Source organism: Saimiri boliviensis, chromosome 6 (assembly GCF_048565385.1).
Source record: "Saimiri boliviensis isolate mSaiBol1 chromosome 6, mSaiBol1.pri, whole genome shotgun sequence".
NCBI lineage: Eukaryota > Metazoa > Chordata > Mammalia > Primates > Cebidae > Saimiri > Saimiri boliviensis.
In genome coordinates this window covers 38,229,527-38,245,333 of record NC_133454.1, presented here as the reverse complement: position 1 = coordinate 38,245,333, position 15,807 = coordinate 38,229,527, and the positions used below count along the sequence as shown (strand labels likewise).

Sequence of the window (15,807 nt, the reverse complement as noted above, 5' to 3'; positions counted from 1 at the left end):
CTGTGGCCACAAAAGGAACAGTGTCCTGAGTCTGCATCTACAGGGTGAAAATGGGGAGCCCAGGTAGGAGCAGGTTGCGGCACATCTGCCCATCAGGGTGAGGTATAGCTCCCCATGTCTGTCCCCTGGGGACATGCTCAGCTTCAAAGGCACGCACTCCCAAGCCAGCATCCCCTGCATCCTTACCAGCCTCATTTCTCCCCTTCCCAGCACGCTTCCTGAAGGAGTTACCTGTGCTTCCCAAGCTACTCTGTCTCCTACTCACTCTCTGTATCATTTGAGTCCAACTTCTGTTCTCTTTCTCCACTGAGACCACTTTTAATGAGGATACCATTCATTTTCCTATTCCATTCATTTCCCTATTCCACTGAAAAGTGGTAGCTTTTCAGTCCTACTTTCTTTTTAAATTTTAATTGATTTTAGTTTTTAATGATATGTAATAGTTGTACCTATTTGAGGGGCACAGGCTATATTTTGAGACCTGTAGAGCATGGTCCCCAACATTTTTGGCACCAGGGATTGGTTTTGTAGAAGACAACTTTTCCATGAACCTGGGGGCAGGGGGGTGGTTTCAGGATGATCAATCACATTACATTTATTGTGCACTTTACTTCTATTATTATTATTATTATTTATTGAGATGGAGTTTTGCTCTTGTCACCCAGGCTGGAGTGGAATGGCATGATCGTGGCTCACTGCAACCTCTGCCTGCTGGGTTCAAGCAATTCTCCTGCCTCAGCCTCCCAAGAAGCTGGGAAGACAGGTGCCTGCCACCACGTGTGGCTGATTTTCTGTATTTTTAGTAGAGATGGTGTTTCACCATGTTGGTCAAGCTGGTCTTGAACTCCTGACCTCAGGTTATCTGGCTGCCTCACCCTCCCAAAATGCTGGGATGATAGACATGAGCCATTGTGCCTGGCCTGCCTCTATTATTATCACATTATAAAATATAACAAAATACCTACACAACTCACCATAATGTAGAATCAGTGAGAGCCCCAGCTAGTTTTGCTGAAACTAGATGGTCCCTCTGGGGACAATGGGAGACTGTGATAGTCCATCAGGCATTAGACTTTCATAAGAAGCATGCAGCTGCAGGGCATGGTGGCTCATACCTGTAATCCCAGCACTTTGGGAGACCAGAGCGGGTGGATCACAAGGTCAGGAGTTTGATACCAGCCTGGCCAATATGGTGAACCCCCATCTCTATTTTAAAAATACAAAAATTAGCCATGCATGGTGGTATGTGTCTGTAATCCCAGCTACTCAGGAGACTCAGGCAGGAGAATATCTTAAACTCGAAAACTGGAGGTTGTAGTGAGCCAAGAATGCTCCACTGTACTCCAGCCTGGCAACAGAGTGAGACTGAATCTCAAAAAAAAAAAAAAAAAAAAAGCAGCAGCAGCATGCAGCCGAGATCCCTCGCATGTGCTGTTTACAGTAGGGTTTGTGCTCCTATAAGAATCTAACACTGTCACTGATACAGAGGTGGAGCTTAAGTGGTGATGCAAACAGTAAGGAGTGGCTGTAAGCACAGATCAAGCCTCACACGCCTGCCCACTGCTCACTTGCTGTGCTGCCTGTCCAGTTTCTAACAGGCCTCAGACTGGTACTGATTCATGGCCAGGGAGTGTGGGGACCCCTGATGCAGACAGTATGTAATGATTGTATCAGGGTAACTTAGATAGTTATCACCTCAAATGTTTATCTTTTGTATTGAGAACATAACAATCCTTGTCTTCTAGCTATCTTGAAATTTACGAATAAATTCTCATTCACTATGATTTCCCTTGTGTACTATTATTACGATCACTTATTCCTTCTATCTAGGCCTTCTTGTCTTTCTTGCATTTCTTTTTTAAATTATTTTTATTTATTTTTCATACAGAGTCTTGCTCTTTCATCCATGCTGGAGTGCAGCAGCATAATCTTGACTCACTCCAACCTCCACCTCCTGGGTTCAATCGATTCTCCTGCCTCAGCCTCCCATGTAGCGGGGATTACAGGTGCACCACCATGCCTGGATAATTTTTGTATTTTTAGTAGAGATGGAGTTTCACCATGTTGGCCAGGCTGGTCTCAAACTCCTGACTTCAAGTAATCCACCCGCCTCGGCCTCCCACAGTGCTGGGACTACAGGCATGAGCCACCACACCCAGCCATTCATTCATTCTTTTTCTCTGTAATCTAGACTCAGATGACACATCCATTCATTCTTACATTAATTCATTCCACTAATAACTCCTGCCTCGTTATCATATCCTCATCAGGGTTCTAGGCTTTGGGGAAACAGTAATGAACAAAACAAAGTTTCTGCTATCTGAATGGATACATCATTCTAATAAGGGGGAGAGAGACAGGCAATCCATAAACAAACCAGTAACACGGACAGCACATCAGGTGGAAAGCACTATGAAGAATAAATACTAAAGCAGGTGCAGCCAGGTGCGGTGGCTCATGCCTGTAATCTCAGCCCCTTGGGATCAAGGTGAGTGGATCACTTGAGGTTAGGAGTTCGAGGTCAGCCTGGCCAACATGGTGAAACCCCATTTTTACTAAAAGTACAAAAATGGTGGCACCTGCCTGTAATCCTAGCTACTCAGGAGGCTGAGGTGGGAGTATTGCTTGAACTTGTGAGGTGGAGGTTGCAGTGAGCCGAGATTGCGCAACTGCACTCCAACGTGGGAAACACAGCAAGACTCTCCCTCAAGAAAAAAAAAGAAAAGGAGAAAGGAAAGGAAAAGAGAAAGGAAAGGAAAGGAAAAGCAGGTGTGGGTGTAAGGCACACTAGCGTGAGCAGGGTTACAATGATGGTAGTGGTTAAGGTAATCAGGGAAGGCTTCTCTGTAAATGTGATAGAAGTGAGGGATGAGCCCTGGGGACCCCTGGGGAGAGATTTCCAACAGTGGGAACAGCAGGTGCAAAGGCCCTGGGGACAGAATGTGCTGCGGGGGATCAGGGAACATCACAGAGACTCTGGAGGCTGGAGTGAAGCCAGGAGATGACGATGGGAGATGGGGATGATGGATACCAGAGCAAGGTGACAGGGATCTTGCCAGGGATCATCACGACTTGGGTTTTGACTCTGAGGGAAATGGGGAGATGACCTGAGGTCAGGAGTTCGAGATGAGCCTGGCCAACATGGTGAAACACTGTCTCTACTAAAAATATAAAAATTAGCCAGGTGTGGTGGCATGCACCTATAATCCCAGCTACTCCGGAGACTGAGGCAGGAGAATTTCTTGAATGTGGGAGGGGGAGGTTGCAGTGAGCCGAGATTGCACCACTGCACTCCAGCCCAGCCTGTGCAACAGAGTGAGACTCCATCACTGACACGCGCGCGCACACACACACACACACACACACACACACACAAACACACACACAAAGTGGAGGGTTGGATTTGGCCTAGGGGTTACAGTTTGTGAGCTCCTGCCCAAGCCATAGCTCCAGATGCATATATCCTGTATCTTGGACATCTCTGTCCAGACCCTTTAGTGAGGCCCAGAGAGGGGAAGCAATTAGATCAACATCACCCAGCAAGGCAGGGCAGAGTAAGACAGGAGTCAAGTCATCTCACTCTCAGTTGTCAGAGACCCTCACAGCCAATCCCTACCACAACTCCTTGCCTCTCTGTGTCCATTTCTATTTATTGATTAATGATTATTTATTGAGCACCTAGTATGTGCTTGACCCTGAGCTGAGCCCTTCTTCTCCCCTACTTCCGTGACCATTCCCTGCATTTCTCCATCATACTGCCCATGATGAGTCAGGGACAAAAATGACCCCCAACTGCAATGCCTCCCTGACCCAAAAGACCCCAAGACTCTTATCTGCTCCCAAATTGAAGTGTGGACTCCCACAGCGAAGCCATCCACATCTAGTTGCAGGGCACAGGCCTCTAGGACTCTCTCCAGCCAAGCTTGATCCAGCTCCTGCCTGAGGCACACTTTCTCCACCACAGAGGTTTTCTGCATCCAGGCCTCCTGGAGCATGTAGGTCACTGAACACTAAAACACAACTTACTTTGGTCACAGAAGGATGATGGGGACAGAGGTATGACAGGTTTTGAGGAGAAGTGGGAGCTGGGCTCTCAGTGGGTGGGTTGTGGAGAGAATGAATCAAAGCGAGCTTGGCTGGGATGGGGAGGGGTGGAAAGGCAGTGAGGAAGGGGGACTTTCAGGATGATGGGGACATCCTAGCAGACAGGCAGGGGGTGGCCTCCCTTTGATTCTCATGAACGCCTCCACCTTTGACAGCTCCTCAAAGGGGATAGACAGCAGGGGGGACTTCCCTGTCCCCACTGGACCGACTACAGCCAGGAAACAGCCCTTGGGCCTGGTGAGGCTTATTCTTTTAATGCAAGAAAGGAGACATGACCTTGATTAGGGTCCAGCCCCCATTTTTGAGGAAGGGTGAGCCCCAGATGGAGCTGAGCTTTCCTGCTCTGGGAGTCTAAGAGCACCTGTGGGGCTGTTCTTTTCCCAGTCCTTGTCTGGCTATTTGAGCAACCATCCTGTGCACATTTGTGCATGTGCACATGAATATACACACACAAAGCATGCACACATGCATGCAGATTTGCACTCATACAAGCATGCTAGCATGCACAGCAACACACAATGTGAGCACACGTCCACACACACAAGCACATGTCCATACCCAAGCAATCCATGCTCACACGCATACATGTGTGCACCATGCACACACACGCATGCATGTCCACCCATGTGCACACACAGAGATGGCAGTATCCTGAAGGTTTCACCAGCCTGGACTCTTGCTTTGGCTTTTGTAATAAATAGGCTTTTTCCTCCCCTCCTTGCCCCTACTCTTGGTATCGCCCCACTCCTGTCCAGGTCCCACAGCCCATCCTTCACCCTGTGACCAGGGAGATTTGTTAAAACCCAAGTCAGCAGTGGCTCATGCGTGTAATCCCAGTACTTTGTGAGGCTGTGGTAGGCAGATCGCCCCAGGTTGGGAGTCCGAGACCAGCCTGACCAATATGGAGAAACTTCATCTCTACTAAAAATACAAAAATTAGCTGGGTGTGGTGGCAGGTGCCTATAGTCCCAGCTACTTGGGAGGCTGAGACAGGAGAATTGCTTGAACCAGGAGGTGGAGGTTGCAGTGAGCTGAGATCACACCACTTCACTCCAGTCTGGCAACAGAACAAGACTCCATCTCAAAAAACAAACAAACAAAAAACCCAAGTCAGCTCTTAACACTTCCCAGCTAAACCCGTCAGCACTCCCATTTCACTCAGGGTCAAAGCTAAAGTCCTGATGATCATGAACGACGTCCCGGCTCCTTCCACTCTGTGCCTCAGCTGCTTTCTTGGCCACGCTGACCTCCTTGCTGTTTCTTGAACACAATAGGTCAATGGTTCTCAACTGGGGATGACTGCATCCCTCAAGAGTCATTTGGCAAGATGAGATACTTTTTGATGTCACAACTGGTAGGGGGTGCTGCTGGCATCTAGTGGTAGAGACTGGGGGTCTGCTAAACATCCCACAATGCACAGGATAGAACCCAACAATGAAGTTTCAGCCCAAAATATCAACCATGCTGAGGTTGGAAAACCCAAGTCCAGGCATACTCCTGACCCAGGACCTTTGCATATGCCATTCCCACTGCCTAGAAGGCTCTTCTCCCACACTAGACACGGTGTCTCATGCCTGTAATCCCAGCACTTTGGGAGATGAGGCAGGTGGATCACTTGAGATTGGGGGTTGGAGACCAGCATGGCCAATACAGTGAAACCCATCGCTACTAAAACTACAAAAATGAGCTGGGTGTGATGGTGTGCACCTGTAATCCCAGCTACTCGGGAGGCTGAGGCAGGAGAATTGCCTGATCCCAGGAGGTGGAAGTTGCGTGAGCCGAGATCATGTCATTGCACCCTAGCCTGGGCAACAGACCAAGACTCTGTTTCCAAAAAAAATAAATAAATAAAGCTCTTCTCCCTGACACCTGCACGTCTCATTGTCTTTCCTTATGATCTCAGCTTGAATGTCAAGCTTTCCCTCATGCCATCGTGCTCTGTCCCCCTGCCCTGGCTTCCTGTTTGGGCTTCACCTCTATCAGCAGGTCACCCCAAGAGAGCAGGGCCCTTGTCTGTTTCTTTCACCCAATGCCCAGAACCTAGAACAGAACATGGCCCATAGCTAGTGCTCCATCAATGAAGTGAGTGAATGACAACCAATACAAATACTGCCCAGGACATATTCTTTCCCTTCTTATGAAGTTTCAGGGCTGGCTGAGATTTTTGGCCACAAAGACCAAGCCACAGAGTTGGGGGCTATAGATGATAATGATCTTGGACTGATATATGTGGCACAGAATTTAGCAAAGCTGAGAATGAAAAGAGAGAATAACCAAATTGATGCAATAAAAAATGATAAAGGGGATATCACTACAGACTCCACAGAAATTCAAACCATCATCAGAGATTATTACAAACAACTCTATGCACGTAAACTAGTAAACCTGGAAGAAATGGATAAATTCCTGGACACTTGTCTCCTCCCAAGCCTAAACCAGGAAGAAGTCAAAACCCTGAATAGACCAATAACAGGGTCTGAAGCTGAGGCAGCAATTAAGAGCCTACCACACAAAAAAAGCCCAGGTCCAGACGGGTTCACAGCTGAATTCTACAAGACATACAAAGAGGAGCTGGTACCATTCCTTCTGAAACTATTCCAAATAATCCAAAAAGAGGGAATCCTTCCCAAATCATTTTATGAGACCAACATCATCCTGATACCAAAACCCGACAGAGACTCAACAAGAAAAGAAAACGTCAGGCCAATATCCATGATGAACACAGATGCAAAAATCTTCAATAAAATACTGGCAAACCGATTGCAACAGCACATCAAAAAGCTTATCCACCATGATCAAGGAGGATTCATCCCAGGGATGCAAGGCTGGTCCAACATACGCAAGTTTATAAACGGAATCCACCACATAAACAGAACCAAAGACAAAAACCAGATGATTATCTCAACTGATGCAGAGAAGACCTTGACAAAATTCAACAGTCCTTTATGCTAAAAAAAAAAACCCTCAATAAACTAGATATTGACGGAACACATCTCAAAATAATAAAAGCTATTTATGACAAACCAAAAGCCAGTATCATACTGAATGGGCAAAAACTGGAAGCATTCCCTTTGAAATCTGACACTAGGCAAGGATGCCCTCCCTCACCACTCCTATTCAATATAGTACTGCAAGTTCTAGCCAGAGCAATCAGGCAAGAAAAAGAAATAAAGGGTATTCAAATAGGAAAGGAGGAAGTCAAATTGTCTCTACTTGCAGAAGACATGATTGTATATCTAGAAGACCCTACCGTCTCAGCCCAAAATCTCCTGAAAGTGATAAACAACTTCAGCAAAGTCTCAGAATACAAAATCAATGTGCAAAAATCACAAGCATTCCTACACACCAATAAGACTTAAAGACAGCCAAATCAACTGCCATTCACAATTGCTACAAAGAGAATAAAACACGTAGGAATACAACTAACAAGGAACATAAAGGACCTCTTCAAGGAGAACTACAAACCACTGCTCAATGAAATAAGAGAGGACACAAACAGATGGAGAAACATTCCATGTTCATGGTTAGGAAGAATCAATATCGTGAAAATGGCCATACTGCCCAAAGTAATTTACAGATTCAGCACTATCCCCATCAAGCTACCAATGACCTTCTTCAAAGAACTTGAAAAAAATATCTTAAACTTCATATGGAACCAAAAGAGAGCCCGCATTGCCAAGTCAATTCTAAACAAAAAGAACAAACCAGGAGGCATCACACTACTGGACTTCAAACTATACTACAAGGTTACAGTAATCATACCAAAACAGAGATATAAACCAATGGAACAGAACAGAGGCCTTGGAGGCAACACAACGTATCTACAACCATCTGATCTTTGACAAACCTGACAAAAACAAGCAACGGGGAAAGGATTCCCTGTTTAATAAATGGTGGTGGGAAAACTGGCTAGCCATGTGCAGAAAGCAGAAACTGGACCCCTTCCTGACACCTTACACTAAAATTAACTCCAGATGGATTAAAGACTTAAATATAAGACCCAACACCATAAAAACCTTAGAAGAAAATCTAGGCAAAACCATTCAGGACAAAGGTGTAGGCAAGGACTTCATGACCAAAACACCAAAAGCACTGGCAACAAAAGCCAAAACAGACAAATGGGACCTAATCAAACTCCACAGCTTCTGCACGGCAAAAGAAACAGTCATTAGAGTGAATCGGCAACCAACAGAATGGGAAAAAATTTTTGCAGTTTACCCATCTGACAAAGGGCTGATATCCAGAATTTACAAAGAGCTAAAACAGATTTACAAGAAAAAAACAAGACCATTCAAAAGTGGGCAAAGGATATGAACAGACACTTTACAAAAGAAGACATACATGAGGCCAACAAACATATGAAAAAATGCTCATCATCACTGATCATTAGAGAAATGCAAATCAAAACTACATTGAGATACCATCTCACGCCAGTTAGAATGGTGATCACTAAAAAATCTGGAGGCAACAGATGCTGGAGAGGATGTGGAGAAATAGGAACCCTTTTACACTTTGGTGGGAGTGTAAATTAGTTCAACCATTGTGGAAGACAGTGTGGTGATTTCTCAAGGACCTAGAAATAGAAATTCCATTTGACCCAGCAATCCCATTACTGAGTATATAACCAAAGGATTATAAATCGTTCTACTATAAGGACACATGCACATGAATGTTCATTGCAGCACAGTTTACAATAGCAAAGACCTGGAACCAACCCAAATGCCCATCGATGACAGACTGGACAGGGAAACTGTGACACATATACACCATGGAATATTACACAGCCATGAAAAACGATGAGTTCATGGCCTTTGTAGGAACATGGATGAACCTGGAAACCATCATTCTCAGCAAATTGACACAAAAGCAGAAAATCAAACACCGCATGTTCTCACTCATAGGTGGGTGTTGAGCAATGAGAACACATGGACACAGGGAGGGGAGCACTACACACTGGGGTCTATTGGGGGGAAATAGGGGAGGGACAGCATGGGGTGGGGAGTTAGGGAGAGAGAGCCTGGGGAGAAATGCCAGATATAGGTGACGGAGAGAAGGCAGCAAATCACATTGCCACATGTGTACCTATGCGACAATCTTTCATGTTCTTCACATGGACCCCAAAACCTAAAATGCTATTAAAAAAAAAAGAATAAAAAGAAACCTCAAAAATAAAAAATAAAAATGAATGATTAAATAAATGATGGCAGAGTTTGCATGCTTCAAAAGTCGATAGCATTTTTAAAAAGGCCGGGTAACACGCACCACAGTGAGGGATGTTAAAGGCCTGTTTTGTAAGGAAAATGGCAAGTGAACTACAGTCAGCACACGTGTGTAGCTCCCAGTTCCAACTCCTACGAGATGGCTACAGAATACACACACACTCCCCAGCCCATACACAGACACAAACGCACACAGAAAGGGGGAGCCCTGCAAAGGCTTGTTAGTCATGTCCTCTGGGGAGGGGATGAAAGAGAGGTGGGAGCAGAGGGGCCTTGCACATTTTACTTTATTAAAGATGTTTGTACTAATTGAGTCTTCTACCAAATCACATTTTATTATTCACAAACACTACAATCAAACACACCTGTGTGCCTTTGAGGGTCTCCTAGCTGGAGAGACGTCAGCGCTGGGACAAAACAACCCGTGGGGAAGGGCAGACACCGAGGGGAGGAAGCAGGACTTCCCACACCAGCCACCGCTCTGAGAGTCAGGAGAGGTGACAAACAGGCCAGTCTCCTCCAGGAAGGCAGCTACTGGGGCAGAGGGGCCAGCCTCCCAGGTGATCAGGACGTGAGCAAGCCCCAGGGCACAGGCAGAGACAACCGAAACACAGGAGGCAGCGCTGACCCGAGGGAAGGCGGGACAAGGTGATATGCCGGCCAGGACAGCCAGGGACACGTAGATGGGCAGTATTTATTTGGGGAAAACTCAATCATCCCGTTTCATTCAATGAGTAGTTTGTGTAGCAAGGGTGAGTGGTGTGTGCATGAGATACAGCGTGTGCGGTATGGTGGGTAGGGAGTGTGTAGTGTTGGGGGCGTGTGTGTATGTGCGTATGGTGGTGGGGTGTTGTGGAGGGTATGGTGAGTGTGTGTAGTGTACTGTGTATGGTGTGTGGTATTTTGTGTATGTGATGTGCATGTGGTACGTGTGAAGTGTGATATAGTGTGAAAGGGTTCAGTGTATTTTTGTGTGCATGGTGTAGTGTTTGTGGTGTGTGGTATGTATGAGGTGTGTGTAATGTGCGTGGTTGTATGAGGTGCATGTAGTGTGTGTGGTGAGTATGGTGTGTGTATGGTGTACATTACATGTGTACAGTGAATGTATATATATATATATAAGTTGTCTGGAAGGTGGTGTATCGTATGGTGATGTAATAGGTATGAGGAGTGTGGTGTGCTGTGTGTGTGGTATTTATGAAGTGTGTGAGGTGTGTGGCATGTATGGGGTGTGTGGATGGATATGAAATGTGTATGGTGTGCATGTATGGTATTTTGTGGTGTGTGTGGTATGTGCGGCGTGTGTGTATAAGGTGTGTGTGGTGTGTATGGTGTCTGTGGTGTGTATGGGGTATATGTGATGTGTAGTATGTGTGAAGAGTGTATGGTCTGTATGAAGTATGTGTGTGGTGTGTGTGGGGTGCATATGGATTAAGTACCCAGTGTGTGTGAGGTGGGCATGGTATATATGTGGTGTGGTATATGTGAGGTGGTTATGATTTGCATGTGGTGTGTATAGGATATGTGTGTGAGGTGGGTATATGTATGATGTGTGTGAGGTGGACATGGTATGTGTGTGGTGTATGAGTTGAATGTGTGGGGTGTGAGGTGGGCACGGTATTTATGTGGTGTGTGGGGTGGGTATATGTGTGTTGTGTGTGGTGTGTAAGGGGTATGTGTGTGAGATGGGTATAGTATGTGTGTGGTGTGTGTGATGTACATGAATTAAGTGTGTGGTGTGTCTGAGGTGGGCATGGTATATATGTAGTGTGTGGTATGTGAGGTGGGTATAGTACATGTGTGGTGTATCTGGGGTGTGTGTGGTGTGTGTGAGGTGGGTATATGTGTGTGGTGTAGATGGGTTACGTGTGTGGGGTGTGTGAGGTGGGCCTGGTATATACATGGTGTGTGGTGTATATGGGTTAAGTGTGTCTGGTGTGCGAGGCGGGTATGATACGTGTATGGTGTGTGTAAGGTGAGCATGGTAGTATGTGTGGTGGTTGTGGTGTATACAAGTTAAGTGTGTGGTCTGTGTGAGGTTGGCAGGGTATATATGTGGCGTGTGAGGTGGGTATGTGTGTTGTGTGTATGGGGTATGTGTGTTAGGTGAGTATGATGTATGTATGGTGTGTGTGAGGTGGGCACCGTATATGTGTGATGCATGTGTGGTGTATATAGGTTAAGTGTGTGGGGTGTGTGAGGTGGGCAAGGTATATATGTAGCGTGTGGTGTGTGAGATGGGTATGATATGTGTGTTGTGTGTGGTGTGTGTGAGATGAGTATGTGTGTGGTGTATGTGTGGTGCATATGGGTTAAGCACCTGGGGTGTGTCAGGTGGGCATGGTATATATGTGGTGCGTGTGAGGTGGTTATGATATGCATGTGACATGTATGTGGTGTGTGTGAGGTGGGTATGATATATGTGGTGTACATGTGTTTAGTGTGTGGGGTGTGTGAGGTGGGTGTGGTATATATGTAGAGTGTGGTGTGTGAGGTGGGTATGACACGTATGTTGTGTGTGGTGTGTATGGGGTATGTGTGTGGTGTATGTGAGATGGGCATGGCATGTGTGTAGTGTGTGTGAGGTGGGCATGATATGTGTGTTTGTGGTGTGTAGGGGGTACATGTGTGGTGTATGTGAGGTGGGCATGGCATGTGTGTGGTGTGTGTGAGGTGGTATGGTATGTATGTTGTGTGTGGTGGGTATGGGGTACGTGTGTGGTGAGTGTGAGGTGGGCATGGTATGTGTGTGGTGTGTGTGCGGTGGATATGTTATGTGTGTAGTGTGTGTGATGTATATGGGTTCAGTATGTGTGGTGTGTGAGGTGGGCATAGTATCTGTGTGGTGCACATACATATGCAAACACATGCATACGTGTGCACTGCAGATGACAGGCAGGCCGGCAGCCCAGGACACGCAGCAGTGACCAGCTCGGCCAAGGCAGGGCTCCGGGCGGGAGTGGCCAGACCCCTAGCAGCTCAGGATCCTGGATGCACTAAGAGCCTAGGAGGAGAGAACAAGCTGTGTCACCACCTCCACCCAAGTTCATCACTAACATGAACGTACAAGCTGCACTGAAACTGTTCCACTTGTGATTAGAACCAGAAACACTCTGGACGGGCTCAGCGCAGCCAAGGCAGGGAAACTCTCCTCAATGTTCTGCTTCACCATCTGCGGCCAGTTCTACCACCAGCAGCCTTGCCAGGCGGTGCCTGCCTTGAAGAGGCCTGGCCCAGGGGCAGGTCCCCGCCGTGCACCCAACCTTGTGCCTGCAGTCCAGGGGCCACGGGGTGTAGGATCTTTTACTGAGAAGTTTTTCCCTCTGGGCCTTATTATAAAGGGAAAGGTAAGGGAGCGAACATCTGGGCTCAGGTTCATGGCAGACAGCGAAACCAGAGGCGACCCCAACCCCGCTGCCCTCGGGCACCGGGAGTTGATGCCAGCGCCAAGAGGGGACGGGGGAATGCACCAGCGGCTGGCCCAGCCCAGCAGCGGGACCCGAGTGCCCCCTCCCCAACCCCCAGACAGCACCTCTAGCCAGCGCCGGGTGGCCATTGGCAGCGAGGCTCCCCCCACCCAACCCGGGGATGCGAGAGCGCCGCCTAGCACCCGCTGCACCCACCCACCGGTCGTGGGAGACGGAAGCGGCCAGTAGGAGAGGAGTGCGGCCGCTGGGCTGCACCCCCAGATCCCAGCAACAGCCGCCCCGCAGCCCCGCCGAGTCCAACAAGGCAGCGCTCGGGAGCACTAGAACCGAAACCTCCGGACGCCCCCACGCAGCGGGGTCCCTGCAGTGCCGCGGGAGGCCCCAGGCTGCCACAGCCGGGGAGTCAGGCAGCCCGGGTCCCCCAGCTTACGTGTTCAAGACTCGGGGCTGCTTCAGCGCGCTACCGTTCCCGCCCCGCCGCCGCCCGCTCGGTCAGCGAAGCCCGCGCCCAGCCGCACACACCCAACCCAGCGCCTGCGACCCAGGGGCAACAGTGTAGGATTTTCAGTTGAGGTTTTCCCTCTGGGCCTTAGTATAAAATAAAAGAGAATTGGGACCAGATCCGGGCTCGGGTTCTCCAGCCAGGGAAGGCACCCGCGCCCCGGCCAGCCCGCTGGAACCCGGGCAGGCGCCCTCCCTTCCTCACCACTACCTCCGGACACCTTCCCAACCCCCAACCCCCAACCCCACCCCCGCCAGGCAGCGCCTGTAGCCGGCGCCAAGTGGCCCGTCGCTGCGGTGCCCCCGCGCAGGATGCGAGAGCCGCCGCCTGGTCCCTCCTGCACCCGCCTGCCTGTCGTGGGAGGAGGAAGAAGCCGTAGGAGAGGAGTGGGGCCGCTGGGCCCCTCTCCCAGATCCCAGCAACAGCCACCCCGCAACCCCCCGGCCCTGCGAAGTCCAGAGGGCAGCGCTCGGTGCACTAGGGCCGCAACCTCCGCGCCGCCCCACACTCCTCCGGGTCCCTGCAGCGCCGCAAGCTGCCACCTGCGAGTCAGGCAGCCCGGGTCCTGCAGCTTACCTGGCCAGGGCGGGCTGGCGGGGAGGACTGCAGAGCGCTGCGGTTCCGCGAGTCGCCGCCCGCTCCGTCCGCAAAGCCGAGCTCCGCAGCGAGCCCGCGCGGAGCAGTACAAACCTTCTGCAGCCGGGCAGCCCCGGGCGCGTCCCGGAAGCCGCCTACGGCAAGCGCGCAGGGCCGCCTCTACCGGACGCATGCGCATTCACCTGAGCCTGCGGGACACGCGCCCCGGAACCGCTCCCTTTGCTTCACCCTCTCTTGGGTCACTGGGGCGGGAAACGCTTCCCGGAGACACGGCGCGGCGGAAAGAGATGGAATACAAAGATAATGTGCGCACGAGGCCCTGCGCACCCTGGCCCCCGCGCTGGGACAGTCGGCAGGGCGGGAGGGTGCACCCTGACCTGGGTGCGCGGGGCTTGTCCCTCGGAGCTGACACGGGGCTGGAGCTCAGACGCTGGAAGGAGCGGCGCCCCCGAATGCCCCGGGACCTGGGGAGCACGCAGATTCTGAACAGACAGGCCTCGCTAGGTCCCCGACCTGTGCCTATTCCCATTAGATCGTATCTTTTTCTTCCAATCACTGTTTTTCAGAACAGTCCACTCTTCATCAAACCTATGCATAAAAATGCATAGTTTCCGCAGTATCTTTGGGTCTTCATTCTGAAGGCTCCTGGTTATGTAAAACTGTGATTTAAAAAAATTGTTAAGCTTTTCTCTTGTTAACCTGTCTTTTACCCTTATGAAGGGGTCTCTCCCTTCTGCCCTTACAGAGCCATCTGCCACTATACAGCCATCTAGAACTGGTTTAGATGACTGGCCTTTGCCTGTCTTCCCCTAAATATTCCCTATTACAGTCTTACTTCTGGTCTTAAAGACCTAATACCTCTATAAGAAACAAAAGAGGGAGTTATGAATTGGACATGTTGAGACCAAAAACGTAATGAAGAGGGTGACATTTTGTTGCAATGACAATATGAAACAGATTTATTTACCAGAACAACCTGTTGGTCCCAAGGGTTGCTAACCAGTGTACTTTCTAAGTATCAAAATTAATGCCAAAGAGATAAGAATAAAATTCAGACCTTCTCCCAGTAGGTGGGGCTGGCATGAGACTTCTTGAATAAATCAATAGACAAATGAATAAACAAACTTACTAAAGGGACTGTTTGATTTTTGTCTCAGGCATTCCATAAAATCTTATAAATTTTATGATGTGTTGACCCTGTGCTCTACAAGTGTCAATGAAGAAGCATGTTATAGGAAGGAATATCAACTGTAGTTCAATATTTAAGAGGCTTTTTAAGGAGGTGTGGAGCCGGGCGCGGTGGCTCAAGCCTGTAATCCCAGCACTTTGGGAGGCCGAGGCGGGTGGATCACAAGGTCAAGAGATCGAGACCAACCTTGGTCAACAAGGTGAAACCCCGTCTCTACTAAAAATACAAAAAATTAGCTGGGCATGGTGGTGCATGCCTGTAATCCCAGCTACTCAGGAGGCTGAGACAGGAGAATTGCCTGAACCCAGGAGGCGGAGGTTGCGGTGAGCCGAGATCGTGCCATTGCACTCCAGGCTGGGTAACAAGAGCGAAACTCCGTCTCAAAAAAAAAAAAAAAAAAAAAAAAAAGGAGGTGTGGAAAGAGTCTGGGAATGACTAAACTATGCAATATCATAGAAATAAAGATATGAAGAATAAGAGTAATTTTTGTTGCTTTATTAAATTTTTTTCTCACAGAATTCTTTATAAAAACACTATGTCCCTAAAATGTCATTCACCATATATGCACACCTTTGATGTATAAGACACTGATCAAAAAAGACAGAAACGTGTCCCTTCCATTTTGTTTTTGTTCCGTTTGTTTTTAAAGGCAGGGTCTCACTATGTTGCCCAGGCTAGAGTCAAACTCCTGGGCTCAAGTAATCCTCCTGCCTCAGCCTGGGACTACAGGCACACACCACCACACCTGGCTTTGTGTTCCTGGTATTA

General features: G+C 48.6%; 1 protein-coding gene across 6 annotated transcripts in view; it reads right to left on the bottom strand.

Annotated features, from left to right (window-relative positions):
- Nucleotides 1-15,428, bottom strand: part of LOC141584817 (apolipophorins-like) — a 66,854-nt gene extending 51,426 nt beyond the window's left edge. For all 6 annotated transcript variants that reach the window (XM_074400484.1, XM_074400481.1, XM_074400482.1 and 3 more), the window contains exon 1: nt 13,830-15,428. In XM_074400484.1, coding sequence (XP_074256585.1) covers nt 13,830-14,028 — 199 coding nt within the window. In that variant the 5' untranslated portion in view covers nt 14,029-15,428. The remainder of the gene's footprint in view (nt 1-13,829) is intronic.
- Nucleotides 15,429-15,807: the final 379 nt, after the last annotated feature.